At 38.2% G+C, this 16,695-nt stretch overlaps 1 protein-coding gene across 2 annotated transcripts in view; it reads left to right on the top strand.

Annotated features, from left to right (window-relative positions):
- The window catches only part of LOC128203321 (uncharacterized), an 87,945-nt gene that overhangs the window by 13,554 nt on the left and 57,696 nt on the right, over positions 1–16,695 (top strand). For both annotated transcript variants that reach the window (XM_052904703.1, XM_052904702.1), the window contains exons 2-4: positions 2,428–2,508; positions 13,513–13,587; positions 14,513–14,659. In XM_052904703.1, the coding sequence (XP_052760663.1) occupies positions 2,428–2,508; positions 13,513–13,587; positions 14,513–14,659 (303 nt within the window). The remainder of the gene's footprint in view (positions 1–2,427; positions 2,509–13,512; positions 13,588–14,512; positions 14,660–16,695) is intronic.

Genomic DNA, 16,695 nt, shown 5'->3' with positions numbered 1-16,695 from the left:
AGAGGGGTATCAGACAGAAAGTAATATCAGACAGAGAGGGGTAACAGACAAAAAAGGGGGTATCAGACAGAGAGGGTATCAAACAGAGAGGGGTATCAAACAGATAGGGGTATCAGACAGAGAGGAGGTATTAAACAGAGAGGGGTATCAAACAGAGAGGGGTATCAGACAGAGAAGGGAATCTAACAGAGAGGGGTATCAAACAGAGAGGGGTATCAGACAGAGAGGGGTATCAAACAGAGAGGGGTATCAGACAGAGAGGGGTATCAGACAGAGGGGGGTATCAAACAGAGAGGTGTATCAGACAGAGAGGTGAATCAAACAGAGAGGGGTATCAAACAGAGAGGGGTATCAGACAGAGAGGGGTTTCAGACAGAGAGGGGTATAATACAGAGAGGGTTACCAGACATAGAGGGGTTATCAGACAGAGGGGGGTATCAGACATAGAGGGGTTATCAGACAGAGAGGGGTTATCAGACAGAGAGGGGTATCAAACAGAGAGGAGTATCAGACAGAGAGGGTATCAAACAGAGAGGGGTATCAAACAGAGAGGGGTATCAGACAGAGAGGGGTTTCAGACAGAGAGGGGTATAATACAGAGAGGGTTACCAGACAGTGGGGGTGTATTAAACAGAGAGGGGTATCAAACAGAGAGGGGTATCAGACAGAGAGGGGTAGCAAACACAGGGTGGGGTATCAAACAGAGAGGGTATCAGACAGAGAGGGGTATCAGACAGAGGGGGGATATCAAACAGAGAGGTGTATCAGACAGAGAGGTGAATCAAACAGAGAGGGGTATCAAACAGAGAAGGGTATCAGACAGAGAGGGGTATCAGACATAGAGGGGTTATCAGACAGAGAGGGGTTATCAGACAGAGAGGGGTATCAGACAGAGAGGGTATCAAACAGAGAGGGTATCAAACAGAGAGGGGTATCAGACAGAGAGGGGTATCAGACATAGAGGGGTTATCAGACAGAGAGGGGTTATCAGACAGAGAGGGGTATCAGACAGAGAGGGTATCAAACAGAGAGGGTATCAAACAGAGAGGGGTATCAGACAGAGAGGGGTTTCAGACAGAGAGGGGTATCAAACAGAGAGGGGTATCATAAAGAGAGGGTTACCAGACAGCGGGGGTGTATTAAACAGAGAGGGGTATCAAACAGAGAGGGGTATCAGACAGAGATGGGTAGCAAACACAGGGTGGGGTATCAAACAGAGAGGGTATCAGACAGAGAGGTGTTTCAGACAGAGAGGGGGTACCAAACAGAGAGGGGTATCATGCAGAGAGGGTTATCAGACAGAGAGGGGTACCAGACAGCAGGGTTAGCAAACAGAGAGTGGGGTATCAAAAAGAGAGGGTATCAGACAGAAAGGAGTATCAAACAGAGAGGGGTATCAGACAGAAGGGTATCAAATAGAGATAGGGTATCAAACAGAGAGGGTATCAGACAGAGAGGGATATCAAACAGGGAGGGGAATCAAACAGAGAGAGGGTATCAAACAGAGAGAGGGGTATTAAACAGAGAGGGGTATCAGGCAGAAAAGGGTGGTTTCAGGCAGAAAAGGGTGGTTTCAGACAGAGGGGAGAGGTATCAGACAGAAGAGGGGGTATCAGACAGAGGGAAGAGGTATCAGACAGAGAGTGGTATCAGATGGAGAGGGGTATCAGACAGAGAGGGTTATCAGACAGAGGGGAAAACTATCAGACAGGGAGGGGGTATCAGACAGTGGGTAGAGGTATCAGACAGAGAGTGGTATCAGACAGAGGGGAGTTACCAGACAGAGAGGGATATCAGATAGAGACAGGTATCAGACAGAGGGGAGAGGTATCAGACAGGGAGGGGGTATCAGACAGAGGGGGGTATCAGACAGAGGGGAGAGCTATCAGACAGAAAGTGGTATCGGACAGGGAGAGGTATTAGACAGAGAGTGGTATCAGACAGAGGGGAGAGGTATCAGACATGGATGAGGGATATCAGACAAAGAGGGGTTTCAGAGAGAGAAGAGGGCTATAAGACAGGGAGGAGGTGTACCAGACAGAGAGGGGTTTCAGATAGAGAGAAGGGGTATGCGATGGAGAAAGGTATCAGATGGAGAGAGGTATTAGATGGAGAGGAAGGGTCACTCAGACAGGGGGGGGAGGGGTATCATACATGGATGAGGGTTATCAGACAGAGAGGGGTATCAGGCAGTGAGGAGAGGTATCAGGCAAGGAGGGGTATAAGACAGGGAAGGGTATCATACAGAGAGGGGTATCAGACAGGGTTTTTGAAAACAGGAGCAGGGTATCTGATGGGAGGAAAGGTATAAGACTGAAAGGGGGATATCAGAAGATGAATATATATCGGATGCTTGGCGTGATAATCAAGAAAACCTTATATAAGGGTTTCCGATGAAGTGGTAATTTTTCTTTTTGTTTATTTCAGTATATTGGATCTTTCTCAGTGAGTGGTGACAGTCAGTCGTCAAGGACCGAATTTGTGCAGCAGCAACTGGAAAACATGCATGTAAGTTATATTGTAAAATCAAACCAACCTCCCACAACAAAATGGCTCCTAGGAACAAAATCTAGGAACAAAATTGCTCCTAGGAGTCTTGAAGAAACGACCCAGACTACATGTACACATTCGCTCCAAAATTATTCTAAAATATTTTTAAACTGTTTCGTTTTTGATATTGCATATAGTAACATGTTACATGCATCATTCTCAATTGGTGCATTGTTGCAGGTTTCATGTTATGGGTTTGAATATGGAAGCACTATAGTCACACATTGCTAATAAGCAAGAATGATTCAGATGCTCATGAAAATCTTTCTACTTACAGATTTCTATCAAACTTGGTACAGATTCTTGCAGTTATTAGTGTCAATTATCATTTTGTTGCCAAAGCATAACTGATTCCACCTGGCCAGTACATTGTCTTGGGTTATTTGTAACTGACAATCCAGATCATGAACTTGATCTCTCAGGTAGATCTGTCTGTATAATAATCATGAACTCCTTATCATTGTTTCTATAGCTATGAAGGTGCTTTATGTCTCCTTTTTACTGGGAAAGTTGCAATTTTCGATCAAAAAACCTTCCATTCTAAATTCCGTAAAATACATTGTATAATTATATGACATGCAGTTCATGGGCTGATATTGTTTCTCAAATACTGACCATCTTTTATTTGATTCTTGCGCTAGATTCTCTGAATGCAGTTATGGATCTATAATGGCTGATTGCATGGACATCAATGGCTTGCTGTTTGATGATTTTTCAATACGCAATATATCTTGACATTCAACCAACTTTGATCTTTTTTTTGCCAATGTAAACGGGTGGGGGGATGCATTTTTTTACTAAATAGGTATTACATCACTGTCTGGCTGTTTTCATGAAGTTCACCTTCCTTAAAGATGGTACTCCTAAATAAGATTTACCACAATTAATACATTAAGTGTTGTGAATACCAAAAAGGATGAATAAATGTAAAAAAAAATGGTTCTTATGAAGGATACCGTTTAATTTGAAAGAAATGTGCAGAAAACACATAATTCCTACCACATGAGACGATAGTAGATCAGAGTCAATCTTTTAGCACTCACCAATCATTTAAAAATTTAATGTTTTTAACTATCAAATACAGGACCTTACAATATTGTGATTATTAATATTTTCCATAAATGCATTATTTAGTGAGAAGTTAAAGGTTTGTCAGTCAAAATTTATGTTTGTTATACACGTGTTTATACACTGTATTGATTTTAAATAAGAGTGTCCCTTTAATTGTCTTTTCTCTCTACCACTAAACTGGAAGGATTTGACATGAACAAGAAGACACACACACGCCATCCTTGGAGACTCGACCTTTGCCTGTTTTTGTGATGGCAGTTGTGATTTGGTAATTCAAACACAGTCTTTGCAAGCTTTCGGAAAAAACAACAGCTTTTGGGAAGGTTTTTATAACATTTAGAAAAGGCGCAGCTTGAGCGAAGAAAAGATGCAAATATAGCGAAGCTTTTCATGACGCTGCATTTTAATTTGCTTGGGACTTGTGAATGGATCTGCAGTGAGTGAAAGGGAAAATGTCCAGTCTGGTTTCTTATTAAATGTCACTTAGATCCTTTTCAATTTCACCCACCATGACAGACAGTCAGGGACTCCCAGTGGTCTGGAAGTGACATCATCAATTTCTTCAAATTCATAGTCAAGGCCAAGTTCTAGATCATACACAGCAGGGAGAGATAGCATTTCAGAGGCTGAACCCCTCTGTGAGATCATACACAGCAGGGAGAGATAGCATTTCAGAGGCTTAACCCCTCTGTGAGATCATACACAGCAGGGAGAGATAGCATTTCAGAGGCTGAACTCCTCTGTGAGATCATACACAGCAGGGAGAGATAGCATTTCAGAGGCTGAACCCCCCTGTGAGATCATACACAGCAGGGAGAGATAGCATTTCAGAGGCTGAACCCCCCTGTGAGATCATACACAGCAGGGAGAGATAGCATTTCAGAGGCTGAACCCCTCTGTGAGATCATACACAGCAGGGAGAGATAGCATTTCAGAGGCTGAACCACTCTGTGAGATCATACACAGCAGGGAGAGATAGCATTTCAGAGGCTGAACCCCTCTGTGAGATCATACACAGCAGGGAGAGATAGCATTTTAGAGGCTGAACCCCTCTGTGAGATCATACACAGCAGGGAGAGATAGCATTTCAGAGGCTGAACCCCTCTGTGAGATCATACACAGCAGGGAGAGATAGCATTTCAGAGGCTGAACCCCTCTGTGAGATCATACACAGCAGGGAGAGATAGCATTTCAGAGGCTGAACCACTCTGTGAGATCATACACAGCAGGGAGAGATAGCATTTCAGAGGCTGAACCACTTTGTGAGATCATACACAGCAGGGAGAGATAGCATTTTAGAGGCTGAACCCCTCTGTGAGATCATACACAGCTGCGGGAGAGATAGCATTTCAGAGGCTAAACCCCTCTGTGAGATCATACACAGCTGCGGGAGAGATAGCATTTCAGAGGCTGAACCCCTCTGTGAGATCATACACAGCAGGGAGAGATAGCATATCAGAGGCTTAACCCCTCTGTGAGATCATACACAGCAGGGAGAGATAGCATTTCAGAGGCTGAACCCCTCTGTGAGATCATACACAGCAGGGAGAGATAGCATTTCAGAGGCTGAACCCCTCTGTGAGATCATACACAGCAGGGAGAGATAGCATTTCAGAGGCTAAACCCCTCTGTGAGATCATACACAGCAGGGAGAGATAGCATTTCAGAGGCTGAACCCCTCTGTGCGATATTCAGAGGGTTTTTACCGGGTACTCAGGACTCAAGAAATGAACCTTAAGACAAGGCATTATCATTCGAAACACGTCAGCCATTTTCCAGCGAAAATAACCTCTGATGTATTTTGACAGTTTCAATGTCAGCAGTCTTTATATAACTGCGCTGAAAGAAGATCAAGTAGTATTTTCAATTAAGCAGTTAAACTTAAAATGACTTTACTCTGAGGAATTATAATTATTTATATAATAATACACTTCACCAGCAATTGATAAAAACTTAAAGATACTACAATTAACTAATATCAATATTGACTAACTCAGTTTTAGAAGATATCATTAACATATACATTTATGAAATATTTTTGATTTACCCATGAATAGAAATCATAAATTCAATGATTCAAGGTTATAATGAATGGCCACCCATGAAGTCATGAACCATTCATGAATACTTTGTGGCTGCTTAGTTCATGAATGGTTCATGATCTCATCTTTTCATGATTTCTTGCGGCCATTTAACGTTCATGAATAGTTCATCCATTAGGTTCATGAACAGTTCATTTAAAAGCTAATTAGGACATGAATGATTCATGAACAATTCATAAAAAAATAACATGGGCACTTCTACTGATGTACGTTGCGTCATACATCCGAGATTTTCTTTTCAATAAAAAATGGCTGAGGACAGATGTTCTGAAAGAGGCACTTTTGGGCAAAATATTCTCAAAATCATTTAATACCAGTCATCGAAATTAGACTTTTGGATGAACAAGCCCAAATTCTTATACTATTGCTGAGTATAATTTTTTTTTAACAAGCCCTGCTATATAAAATTTAGAATTTGAGCAAGCCCGGACATTTTGTCAGTGCAAGGCTTGCGGGCTTGTGCTTATTCGGACCACTGTTATACTGTTACATGTCTACGATTCAGGGTATTTGGTACTGATTGGTGTTGAAGGGGGGTTATATATTCATCTTCATTTGTATTGAAAAATACTTTGCCAGAAAAAGGACACTGTTCTGTATTGGGTATGCCGTGGTTTATTTCAAGCCTTTGGGGTAAATTTGATTGTGAACTTAATCGTGTCAGCTTTAACAGAAAATAACGCTGCATGATTGTGGACTGTTGAAAACAACTGATCATTTTATAGCATGCATTTGATATTCAATCTCAAATCTAATATTGCCTATCAGTGCATTTTATCATTTTAATTGCATTATTATAGCCGATTTGCTTAACGAAGCCATTCCTAATATAGAAAGGATTTCGATTGACAATTACAAATGGCTGATAGCAATCAATGGTAATGATTTGTTTCGGTATTAATTGTTCCAAACCTGGAATTTCTGTAAAATTAAGCTCAAATTAAGCTCATTGTTCGTGGCAATGGGAGTCCATTTGTAATGAGTTTCCTAGCAAGTCGGATTGGGTAAATCAATTGTTTTTTGAACTTCCGTCTTATTTCATTGTTTAAAATGTTGTAAGGTTTTTTTCCAGCTGTTTTTGGGAACAGCCCTCTCAATTATTTTAAAATATGGCATTTTTCTTCAATTTTGGAAATTGGTTGCCAAGTTAATCAATATTAAAACCTAACCATTTGGAAAAGGTTTGAAATATTACATTTGTGCGTGTGTCAGAACTGTTGAAATACCAATCATCATGGGCGTTGATTTTCCCCCTTTTAAAGTTGCACTCTCACAGATTGAACATTTTGACAGTTTTTTTCTTTTTTGTCTGTGAATGAGCCATTTAATCTCTATTGCACTTATATACAGTGCGTTTACAACACTTACAGGGAGTTTTGTTTTTCTAACTGCACTCTTACAACTTTTGTAAGGAGCTGCTACAGCGATCATATGCTTCCGATGCGCTTCTTTCATGCCCAACGGCATTTGCATGCAAAGAATCAACCCAACAAAATAAATAAACATCTATTTCACCATAGCTGATTTACAACAGCAAACAAGGGTACTGCTGGTCTATATGCTGGTCCAGCAGATCCAGGATGATCTCGACACTTTGGATCTCATTCTGAGACAAAGGCGGAGGAGGGCCCCAAGGCTTAGGAGGCTTTGGGTTTGACCATTGGCTGGACGAAGGCAGATGGTTACAGTATGGTGTCAACTGCAGTGCAAAACAACACACCATCACCGCAGTGTGTCAGCGCTGTGGAAGCACAGTGCACATGCAGTGCCCATGCCATGACAACTCGATGCACACAATGGAAGCGCCGTGATAGCATCATAAGAGCGCAGACAATCGCCAACTAGAACTCTGTTGGATTGAGGTAGAACGCGATGGAGCTCTGTAGAAACGCAAAGGTAGCCATGAGAACGCTGCTGAGTGACACCGTCAACTTCATGAAAAATATCAATTTCACTGGCGCTCTGAGAAATTTAAAAACGCCATGCAATCACAGTGGCAGCACAGCTAGGTGTGACAGGGGCTTTATCTCATATGACTGAAGTGAAGGCATTATCGACTGACCTTGAAAATAAATAAATAAAGGAAGTGTCTAAACTCAGTCAATGTGTGAGGGTGCAGCTTTAGGGAATTTTAAAAAATTATTTAAAAATGAAATGATTAGGATCTTTTTCTGGCCATATGAATAGCATTAATGGTTCTGGGGGCGATCTCCGGCCCCTACAAAAGGAGCCAGAATACTCCCTGAGTTATGACACTCTCTTATGGAACCATTAACTCATTATGATACAAGGCCTGGGCATTTTCTTGTTACATAAATTTCCCCTGCATGTTCTAATCATCCCAGTTGAGGAAATAAATAGATTTTGCAGACATGCACAGCAGAAATCAATGGTGAGCTGCTTAGAACATGCCTGTGTTCTTATATCAGTGCTCTGAATCAACCATCTTCTCATTGACTACCTGTCAAAAATTCTGCCAGTTCCAAGTTAATCTTCCATTCTGACTAGGATACAATAACATTTTTCAAGGATTTTGATAGCAGTTGTCTTTTTTGTGGGTTTTGATGTTCTACATCATCTTTTTCATGGGGTTTCTTGGGTCTGTCAAACTTCGGACTGGACTCATTTTAAAGAAAGGGCCAAAATTAATATTTTAACTGAATTATGTTTAATTAATTAAGCCAATATTGTATGTGAAATTTTAACAAGGTTTTTAACTAATTAGGCTTATTATAGTATAAATTACAGTGATGAGAATTGATATGCTTTAGCAAACTCACATATGGAGACATACCTTTGGGTTGCATAAAGGGTCAAGGTCATAGTTACTAAATATAGGGAAATGGTTCCCAGTAAGAGGTGAATTATTGTGATGAAAAACTTTGTATGTAACAAGCTCACATGGAAACTGACCTTGGGATAGCATTTTGATTATCTAGGGTCAAGGTCACTTTGACTAAAAAAAGAGAAACGGTTCCCAGTTTGGAGTGAAATATAGTGATAAAAACTTGATATGTAGCAAGCTGACATGGAAACTGACCTTGGGATAGCATTTTGATTAGCTAGGGTCAAGGTCACTTTGACTTAAAATAGAGAAACGGTTCCCAGTTAGGAGTGAAATATAGTGATGAAAACTTGGTATGTAGCAAGCTGACATGGAAACTGACCTTGGGATAGCATTTTGATTATCTAGGGTCAAGGTCACTTTGACTAAAAATAGAGAAACGGTTCCCAGTTAGGAGTGAAATATAGTGATGAAAACTTGGTATGTAGCAAGCTGACATTGAAACTGACCTTGGGATTGCATTTTGATTATCTAGGGTCAAGGTCACTTTTACCTAAAAATAGAGAAATAGTTATGCGTTAGGAGTGAAATATAGTGATGAAAACAGGGTATGTAGCAAGTTGACATGGAAACTGACCTTGAGATTGCATTTTGATTATCTAGGCTCTGAAAGGTCACTTTAACTTAAATAGAGAAACGGTTCCGGGTTAGGAGTGAAATATAGTGATGAAAACTTGGTATGTATAGCAGGTTTATGTGGAGATGTACCTTGGAATTGCATTTGGGGTATGCCAGGGGTCAAGGTCAAGGCCATTATTACTATAAATAGAAAAAAAGGGTTTCTGCTCAGTACCATAAACCACTGTGTATAGGATGCTAGCAATGAAAGGATGCAGGCAAAAAAATACGAGAAAAATCTGGGGATGGAAAAACTTAATATCACTAATAGTCCTTGGATAGGATGCAATGAAAAAAATTATAAAATCTGCAGCCACCATGTTTGTATTTACGAACTTTATTGAATCGTGAAAATGGAAAAGGTTTATTTGAGAAGTAAATAAACTTATTTGGAAATACATAATCTGGCTTCCAATTAAATCTTAGAGGCAATAGAACTTGCCCTAATATATTTGGACGGCTCTTGTTTGTTTGAAGATAATAAAAGGAATACCTAAAATGCTTATTGAGCATAAATCAATCCAACCTGCTTCTGCTTTTGCATTTTGTATGTTTCATGGATGAATGAAATATGCCACTATGAGCAGTCATGTCATTTAGCCCTCTATTGCTCTTATCTGATATATTTGTCTTTGATTGACAGTTGGTCTGCTGGTTGGGAAATTTCTTCCACATTCATTGCAGAATTCAAGTAAAATTTTGGCTTCCCTGAGCAAAATTAAAGTTGATTATCGCTATGAGGCTTCTTTGAGATAAATGGATGTCTTTGTTGTAAAATAACAATTATCTATTGGATGTATTGTAAAACATTGTTACAAAATTGTTTTGGGGGAGAAAGTTGTTCAAACAATTTGGCAAACCTAATTACAAAAATAATGAAACTTCTGAATATTTGCAATAAACCATAATTCGGCCTAAAAAAATAATGTGTGGTTGGGGGTTGAATATTAGTCAGACAGGTAGGAAAGGGTTAGGGGCCAGCTATAAATAGAACATGGTAATTCCATCACTATCGCATTTACAAATAAATTTTAGTCACAAGAATGTAATGAGGACGTGATAAGCACTTGGTAAGCGCATAGTGCAATCTTCCTGGTCATAGTAAGAACGTACAAAGAAAGCAGTGGACATGGTGTGCGCGTATTCAGAACGCATTGGATGTGGTATGTGCTAGAAGATGCGCACCTTAAGAAAGTATTTTGAACATGTGTGACTCAGTGAATGCCTAGCTTGGACGCAGTGAGGATGTAGTATGAACTTGAGTTAAGCATTTTTTAAGAATTTGACCGCGTCCTTGCTGCATTCGTCGAAACTGTGAGGACGTATACTGCTGTCTTCATGGTATTCATCTAGTATGAAGGGTGTATAAAGTGTAAATGCGTTTTTAATAAATTGCTGTTAACATCATTTCAATCAATTTTTTTATACCATCACACCTAAGTCACCCGGCTGTCTTTTTAATAACTCTTTGTGAGCCCTTCCTTTTGAACTTCGGTAGGTTACACAAAACTAGTGTTATCATCAATAGTTTTTGGTTCATGTAATAAGCGTGAAGGGAGTTAATTTAAATACACAACCTGGGCATCTTATAGGATAGATACGGCATTTATCCATCCAGCCCCTGGAGCTTATGGTAAAAGGTCATATCCTTGGGGTTGTAAATGTTCCAGAGTTGAGATATTTCTCATGTAAAGTTTTAGGTGTCAGACTCGCTGCCCATCTGTTTCCTTGTGGCTGCTAAACTCCCAACCTGGGCAAGACATTAATCATAAGAGCATTATCCTAATAATGGCATAACCTATCGTAGAACATGGTTTACCGTTTAGGGTTTTCATTCATCAATGCAAAACGTTTTTCTCTTACATTTTTCCAATATAGTTTGCACGTGTAGGGAGCCTTTATGCTTCTTTATTGGGCTGTAAATTAGGGTTTTACATTTATTTTACATTTACTTAAGACAGGAATCTAATTTTGCTTTTCCCTTTTATGTTCTGTTCTTCCCTTGAAGGAATCGTCACCTTTTTCCCCGAGTTTTATATTTTTGTGAAGAGAACAACTATTTGCCAAATAGGCCGGGTCAGCTTGAATCTAAAATACCATTCTAGAAATGATGCCTCTGGCTTTTCCATTTTCTTCTTAATTGTCATCATATTAAAAGTTTTTAGGTTGGAGAGAAAACAAGTTTTATTGTGTGACTACATTTCGTGAGTGAGATGTATTTTATGTCTGTTTTGTTAAGGATAGACATTCAATTACAGTTTTTAGGACCTTGAGCAAAAAAACAACAGATGAATGTTCTCTTTGTATTTTTGTGATACATTAATACAGAAAGAATTCACTTTTTAGCTGAATACTGTGAAATCATTAATGTTCGTGGGGCATTAATGTTTTTTTTTTTAGTGGGTTGGGTGATCCACGAATTCAAGATCCCACGAAATATAAACCCTTTATTCACTTTTTCAATTGCCTTGTTACGTACATACTCTAGTTTATTATTTACAGAGGTCGCAGTATACAGTGTTTACACCTGTCTCACTGTATAACTTACGATCATTATTCTGTTAATATATTATAACTGCCTTTAACAAATAATGAACCAAATCAATTAAATATGTTTTATGAACCAAATGACAGTTATAAGCACGTTTTTAAACGTGCGCTGTTAATGAAAATCTCCAAGTTTACAAGATGTGCGTGATGAGTGTCCATACTCGATTTTTTATTTAATGAAATAATTAATCGATTACTAGTACATCGAAGGTTACTAAGCACCGAACGTGACAATATACGCAACGTTTCGGTGTTTTCACAGTTTGCAAAATTCTTAATTGGCATTCAATGGCTTCCCCTATCTTTATTTATGATCAGGGTACATCTTCTTTTATTACCTTTATTCCCAATTAAATCGATAAGTGACATGGTTATATGCACTAATTGGCATGTCGTACCACATTGGCGAGTGTCATAAACCAAGTGACATAGAAGACGGAAATCACGGGCCAGCGCGTGGATATTATGCAGACTATCTAGGACGATCGCATCTTCGATTTCATTTTTTTTTCAAAAATGAAAATCCACGAATTCAAGTACCCACGAAATTGTTTTTTTTTCGGCAAACCACGAAATTTCATGCCCACGAACATTAATGATTTCACAGTAATTGTTCCTCTTCATTTAATGAGGCTGAATTTGGCCATGAGGGGAGATATATTGTTTACAGTGCAGATGACGATATGTCCGTCTGTCTGTCAATTTTTTTATTATGACATTATTATTTGCTTCTTTCCTGTCAAGTATTTCACAATATGTTTCACTTGGGCAATTTTAACCAGTCAGCCATTTCATCCAAATTCACTCGAACCTGTGGCCAATATGAGATGAAGTAGGGTTATGCTACTTTATTAGATGGAGATTAAGACCATGTCCAATAGTTTAAGCCCGGAATTATAGATATTCTGGTTTTTCCAACCTAATCCTCCGGTACAAACAAAATTAAACCGTTGTAATATACACACGTTACTTCGGAAACAATAGAGTCATTGGACTGTTACATGAATTTCAATACCTCGAACTTCACCTTTTATTTGTACCGGCATGGGAAAACCCAGTTACGGTAATTCCGGGCTATATATATTTCCATTCCCTTCCCTTAAAATATTTGGATGACCTGCCGTATATGCCCTATTAAACGCACACGGCGCTTGACTTTTTGAGTACCCTGCACGCTAAAAAGAACCATTTTTCCCCATTCTGCAACTTTTTAAAATCTGCTATATTTGAGTCAAAAACATGAAATAACAATCAGTATCTGCTGCATCGTAGCTGTAAAAATACCCTGCTGTGTTAATCAATAAAATTGTCCACTGAACACATTGCTTCAATACACAACTTTCGGCAATTTTATCGCAACTGTGAACACTAGAGTATGGTTCTGTTTATTCATGACTTCAGCAGGTGCTTTAAAATGGCGGCTGTAGGATTGCTTTCCATTGGAATAAATTGCATTTTTTGGAGTTTAGGGTTAAGTTATCTTTTATTTATGTCACATAATCTAAAATAGATCCAAAAGACCTTCGGTGCGTCTTTTATGGCATGCATGTTTGATAGGACATTTACGGTAAGTAGTTATCCCAAAATTGCCCACTGGGTTTCATGATTGATTGCATTAGGATATTTTACCAAAATATATTTCATTTACCCATTTTATATCATGTATGCTTAGATATAATGTTTAAGGCCTTAAGATATGCAGTAACAATCATCTGCTATTCCAGGTTTTGAGTCGACTTATTTTATGGGTGATGAAGGGATGTAACTCTGTTTCAGAATGTTGAGAAGAGCAAGAAGGTTGTTCTGGTTATCTCCCTTTCTGGTGTCAAGGTGTGCAGCAGTAATGGTGAAGTAAGTGGTTTTCAACTTTCGTATTTGATAAACTGCTTATTGTAAATGATTATTGTGGATAATTATTATAATTAAAAGCAGGGCTGTTTAAATACTGAAACTCGGTTGGTCTGGCCCATCAAAAAGATTTTCATTATAGATATAACAGACATAAATTTGAGCAATGACAAGAGCTTCTACAGTTATCTTTAAAACCATTTTTTAAATGTTGCAACAGTTCTATCTATACACACAGTACAATTTCATGGAATTATTAGCAACATGATTTTTTTTATTGTGTCCCCAGGTGTTATCTACCACATGTTTGAACTGCCATCTGAATGGATAAGCAGGGGTGGCATCTGTCTATTGGTTATCTTGACATGTTTATTGGATATTTAAAAATGTGTTAAGGATGAACAAGGTTTTTGTATTATATTGTGTACAGACAATTTTGAGCGAAATTTAAAAAAAAATGAAAACTATTTCCGACCATTTATTTTGCCATTCTCTGGTACTGAAATCGGTCCGGTGTGTCAAAACTGGCAAATACTTTTATTTTAGGAGCCCTGATTATAAGATATATTTTGATTTAAATTTTCAGGATGAAGATGTTCATGATAGCTCAAAATATTGGTTATAAATGTTGAATTGACAACAACATCATTAAAGCAACTTGAATGCTCTTGAGACCACAATCAAGTCTGTTTTAATGTTTTATTTCCCAATTCAAATGTGTAACCCGTGGTCAGAGGGCAGAAAAAATACTTTCAAATTCACATATAACATGTCAACATCTTATGAATAATTGAGGATTCCATGATGTATTTACAGTGACCATTAGATTCTATCAAGCTTTACTTCTCCGATTACTCGTATATTTATGAAACACTGAAATCTCTGATCTATAAAATACATACTATTATGAGATGTTTATCTACCACAGAGCGTGTACATGGCACATTCCTTGAACCGAATCTCGTATGCCGCCTGTGATCCGGAGCATCGACAGTTTTCATTCCTAGCGCGAGAACCAAAGGGCCATATCAAAATCCAGTTTTGCCATGCCTTCATTACCAGTACTCCGACAGAGGTAAATAGCCTAAGCAGTTTGCTAAATAAGTAATAGTGGTGTATAACCGTTGGCTCTTATGCCATGCCTTCATTACCAGTAGTCCGACAGAGGTAAATAAACTAAGCAGTTTGCTAAATAAGTAATAGTGGTGTATAACCGTTGGCTCTTATGCCATGCCTTCATTACCAGTACTCCGACAGAGGTAAATAAACTAAGCAGTTTGCTAAGTAATAGTGATGTGTAACCATAGGCCCTTTGAGCCATACATTCAAGTCCTCAACTGCTGGAAAATGATATAAGCTGCATGCTAACAAAATAATAGTGGTGTGTAAGTATAGGCACTTATGTCATGCCTTCATTATAAGTACTCAACTGTAGGTATTAATTTATGAAAAAAATGGTAGGTAACTAAGTAATGGTGGTATGTAACCTAAGGGCCATATTAACTGCACATCTTTATTGGTATTTCGCCACTGCAAATAAAGTGACTCAGTTTAGGGCATGGTCTTTGCACATAGATCTGCAGTATTTCTATCTTTCCATGCAAGGAAAAAGAATATTCTTTACAAAACTGACAGAAAAAGAATGTCTCACTGGGATTTGAAACCCTTAGGTAATTCAATCTTTTAATAGGGGTTTAAGTAACAAGGGTGGGGCTTCGGGGCTTCGGGTCACATTGTATCAATATACTATTAAGTAAAAGATGAAAAAATGGTAGTGTTTAACCCAACATTTACAGTATGTAAAACCTAGCATCTTCCCCAGATGTTGTTTATACTTAAGTATTAAGAACAACAATTGAGATCACTTGGTGTAACACAATCCATTGTTTTGTGACTCAAAGCACAAGTTTTGAGTGGTAAAGACCAAATTCAAGATTCTGCAATTATTGTCAAGATGTTATAAGTACCAGATAACAATGAATATGACAGCCTATGACTTCAAGATGCATAGCCTAGCAGACTGAGTTCCCCCTGGGGTGTGTTTCAATAAAGATTTTGAGCGTAAATCGAAATCATCTTAGTGTTTACAGTTATAGTTTCATTATTTTGTTACATATTTGTACTCGAGTCAGCATTGAAAATGAACACCAAGTTGAGTAAATAAAAATAATCGATGTACATGTATTGCTTATCTTTATACAGGTTTAAGATAATTGAAGTTACAACTAAAATCCTTTTTTTGAAACGGCCCACTGTGTTATACATTTAGCCTGATTGGTGGAGGTGCATTTTTTATTTTTTATTTATTTATATTTTATCAAACAAATGTACCGGTAAGCCCATGGTCTACTCAGTGAAAAGGAAGCTATGCCCCTTTCTTTCATCATGTTTAGTTCTTAAAGCTGCACTCTCTCAGATTGACCATTTTGAAAACTTTTTTATTTTATTTATTGTCTTGGAATGAGCCATTTTTGAGAAAATGTGAAGAAACCAGAGATACAGGACTAATGACAAAGGTAATGTTCTATTCTTTTGTGTGTTATGACTGTTTTGAAGGCGTTAATGCCAAAATTTTCTTTTAAATGACTAAACAATAATATTATATCTGTGAGAGTGCAGCTTTAACATTCAAGAACCTTAAATGTGATTACTCAGTGTAGACAGCTTTCCCCCTTATTTTATGGTCTTAATTATACTTATATGTTATAGGTTTTTGTTCATATGCATGTTTTTTGGGCCCTAAAGATTGAGGATTTTTTGTTCCTGTTCCAGTAATAGAGACTTATTTCATCATAGTCTAGAGAACCTTGCAATTATTTATTTTTTTCGCCAATATGAAGCTATTTTTCAAACTCTAAAAGCTATTAGAAAAAGTTAATCTCTATTTGTCAATGTGTCAGAATGCTATTCCGGTATCAATACAATGATAGAGTGTTGCCTGCTTATAATGAGCTTTGACTACTCAATGCGAGATTTGAGCACTCAATTGTATCTTATTTCCTTACTAAAGTGGCGATTAACAGCAAATATTTGATAGTCAAGGACCAATAATGTCACTGATATGAACAATGGTAAATATTGATATTTATTATTTATCTACGACTTTTGACA

The sequence above is a fragment of the Mya arenaria genome, chromosome 9 (assembly GCF_026914265.1).
Source record: "Mya arenaria isolate MELC-2E11 chromosome 9, ASM2691426v1".
NCBI classification, from domain to species: Eukaryota; Metazoa; Mollusca; class Bivalvia; order Myida; family Myidae; genus Mya; species Mya arenaria.
The sequence above is the reverse complement of the archived record's forward strand: the minus strand, read 5'-3'. Positions and strand labels throughout refer to the sequence as shown.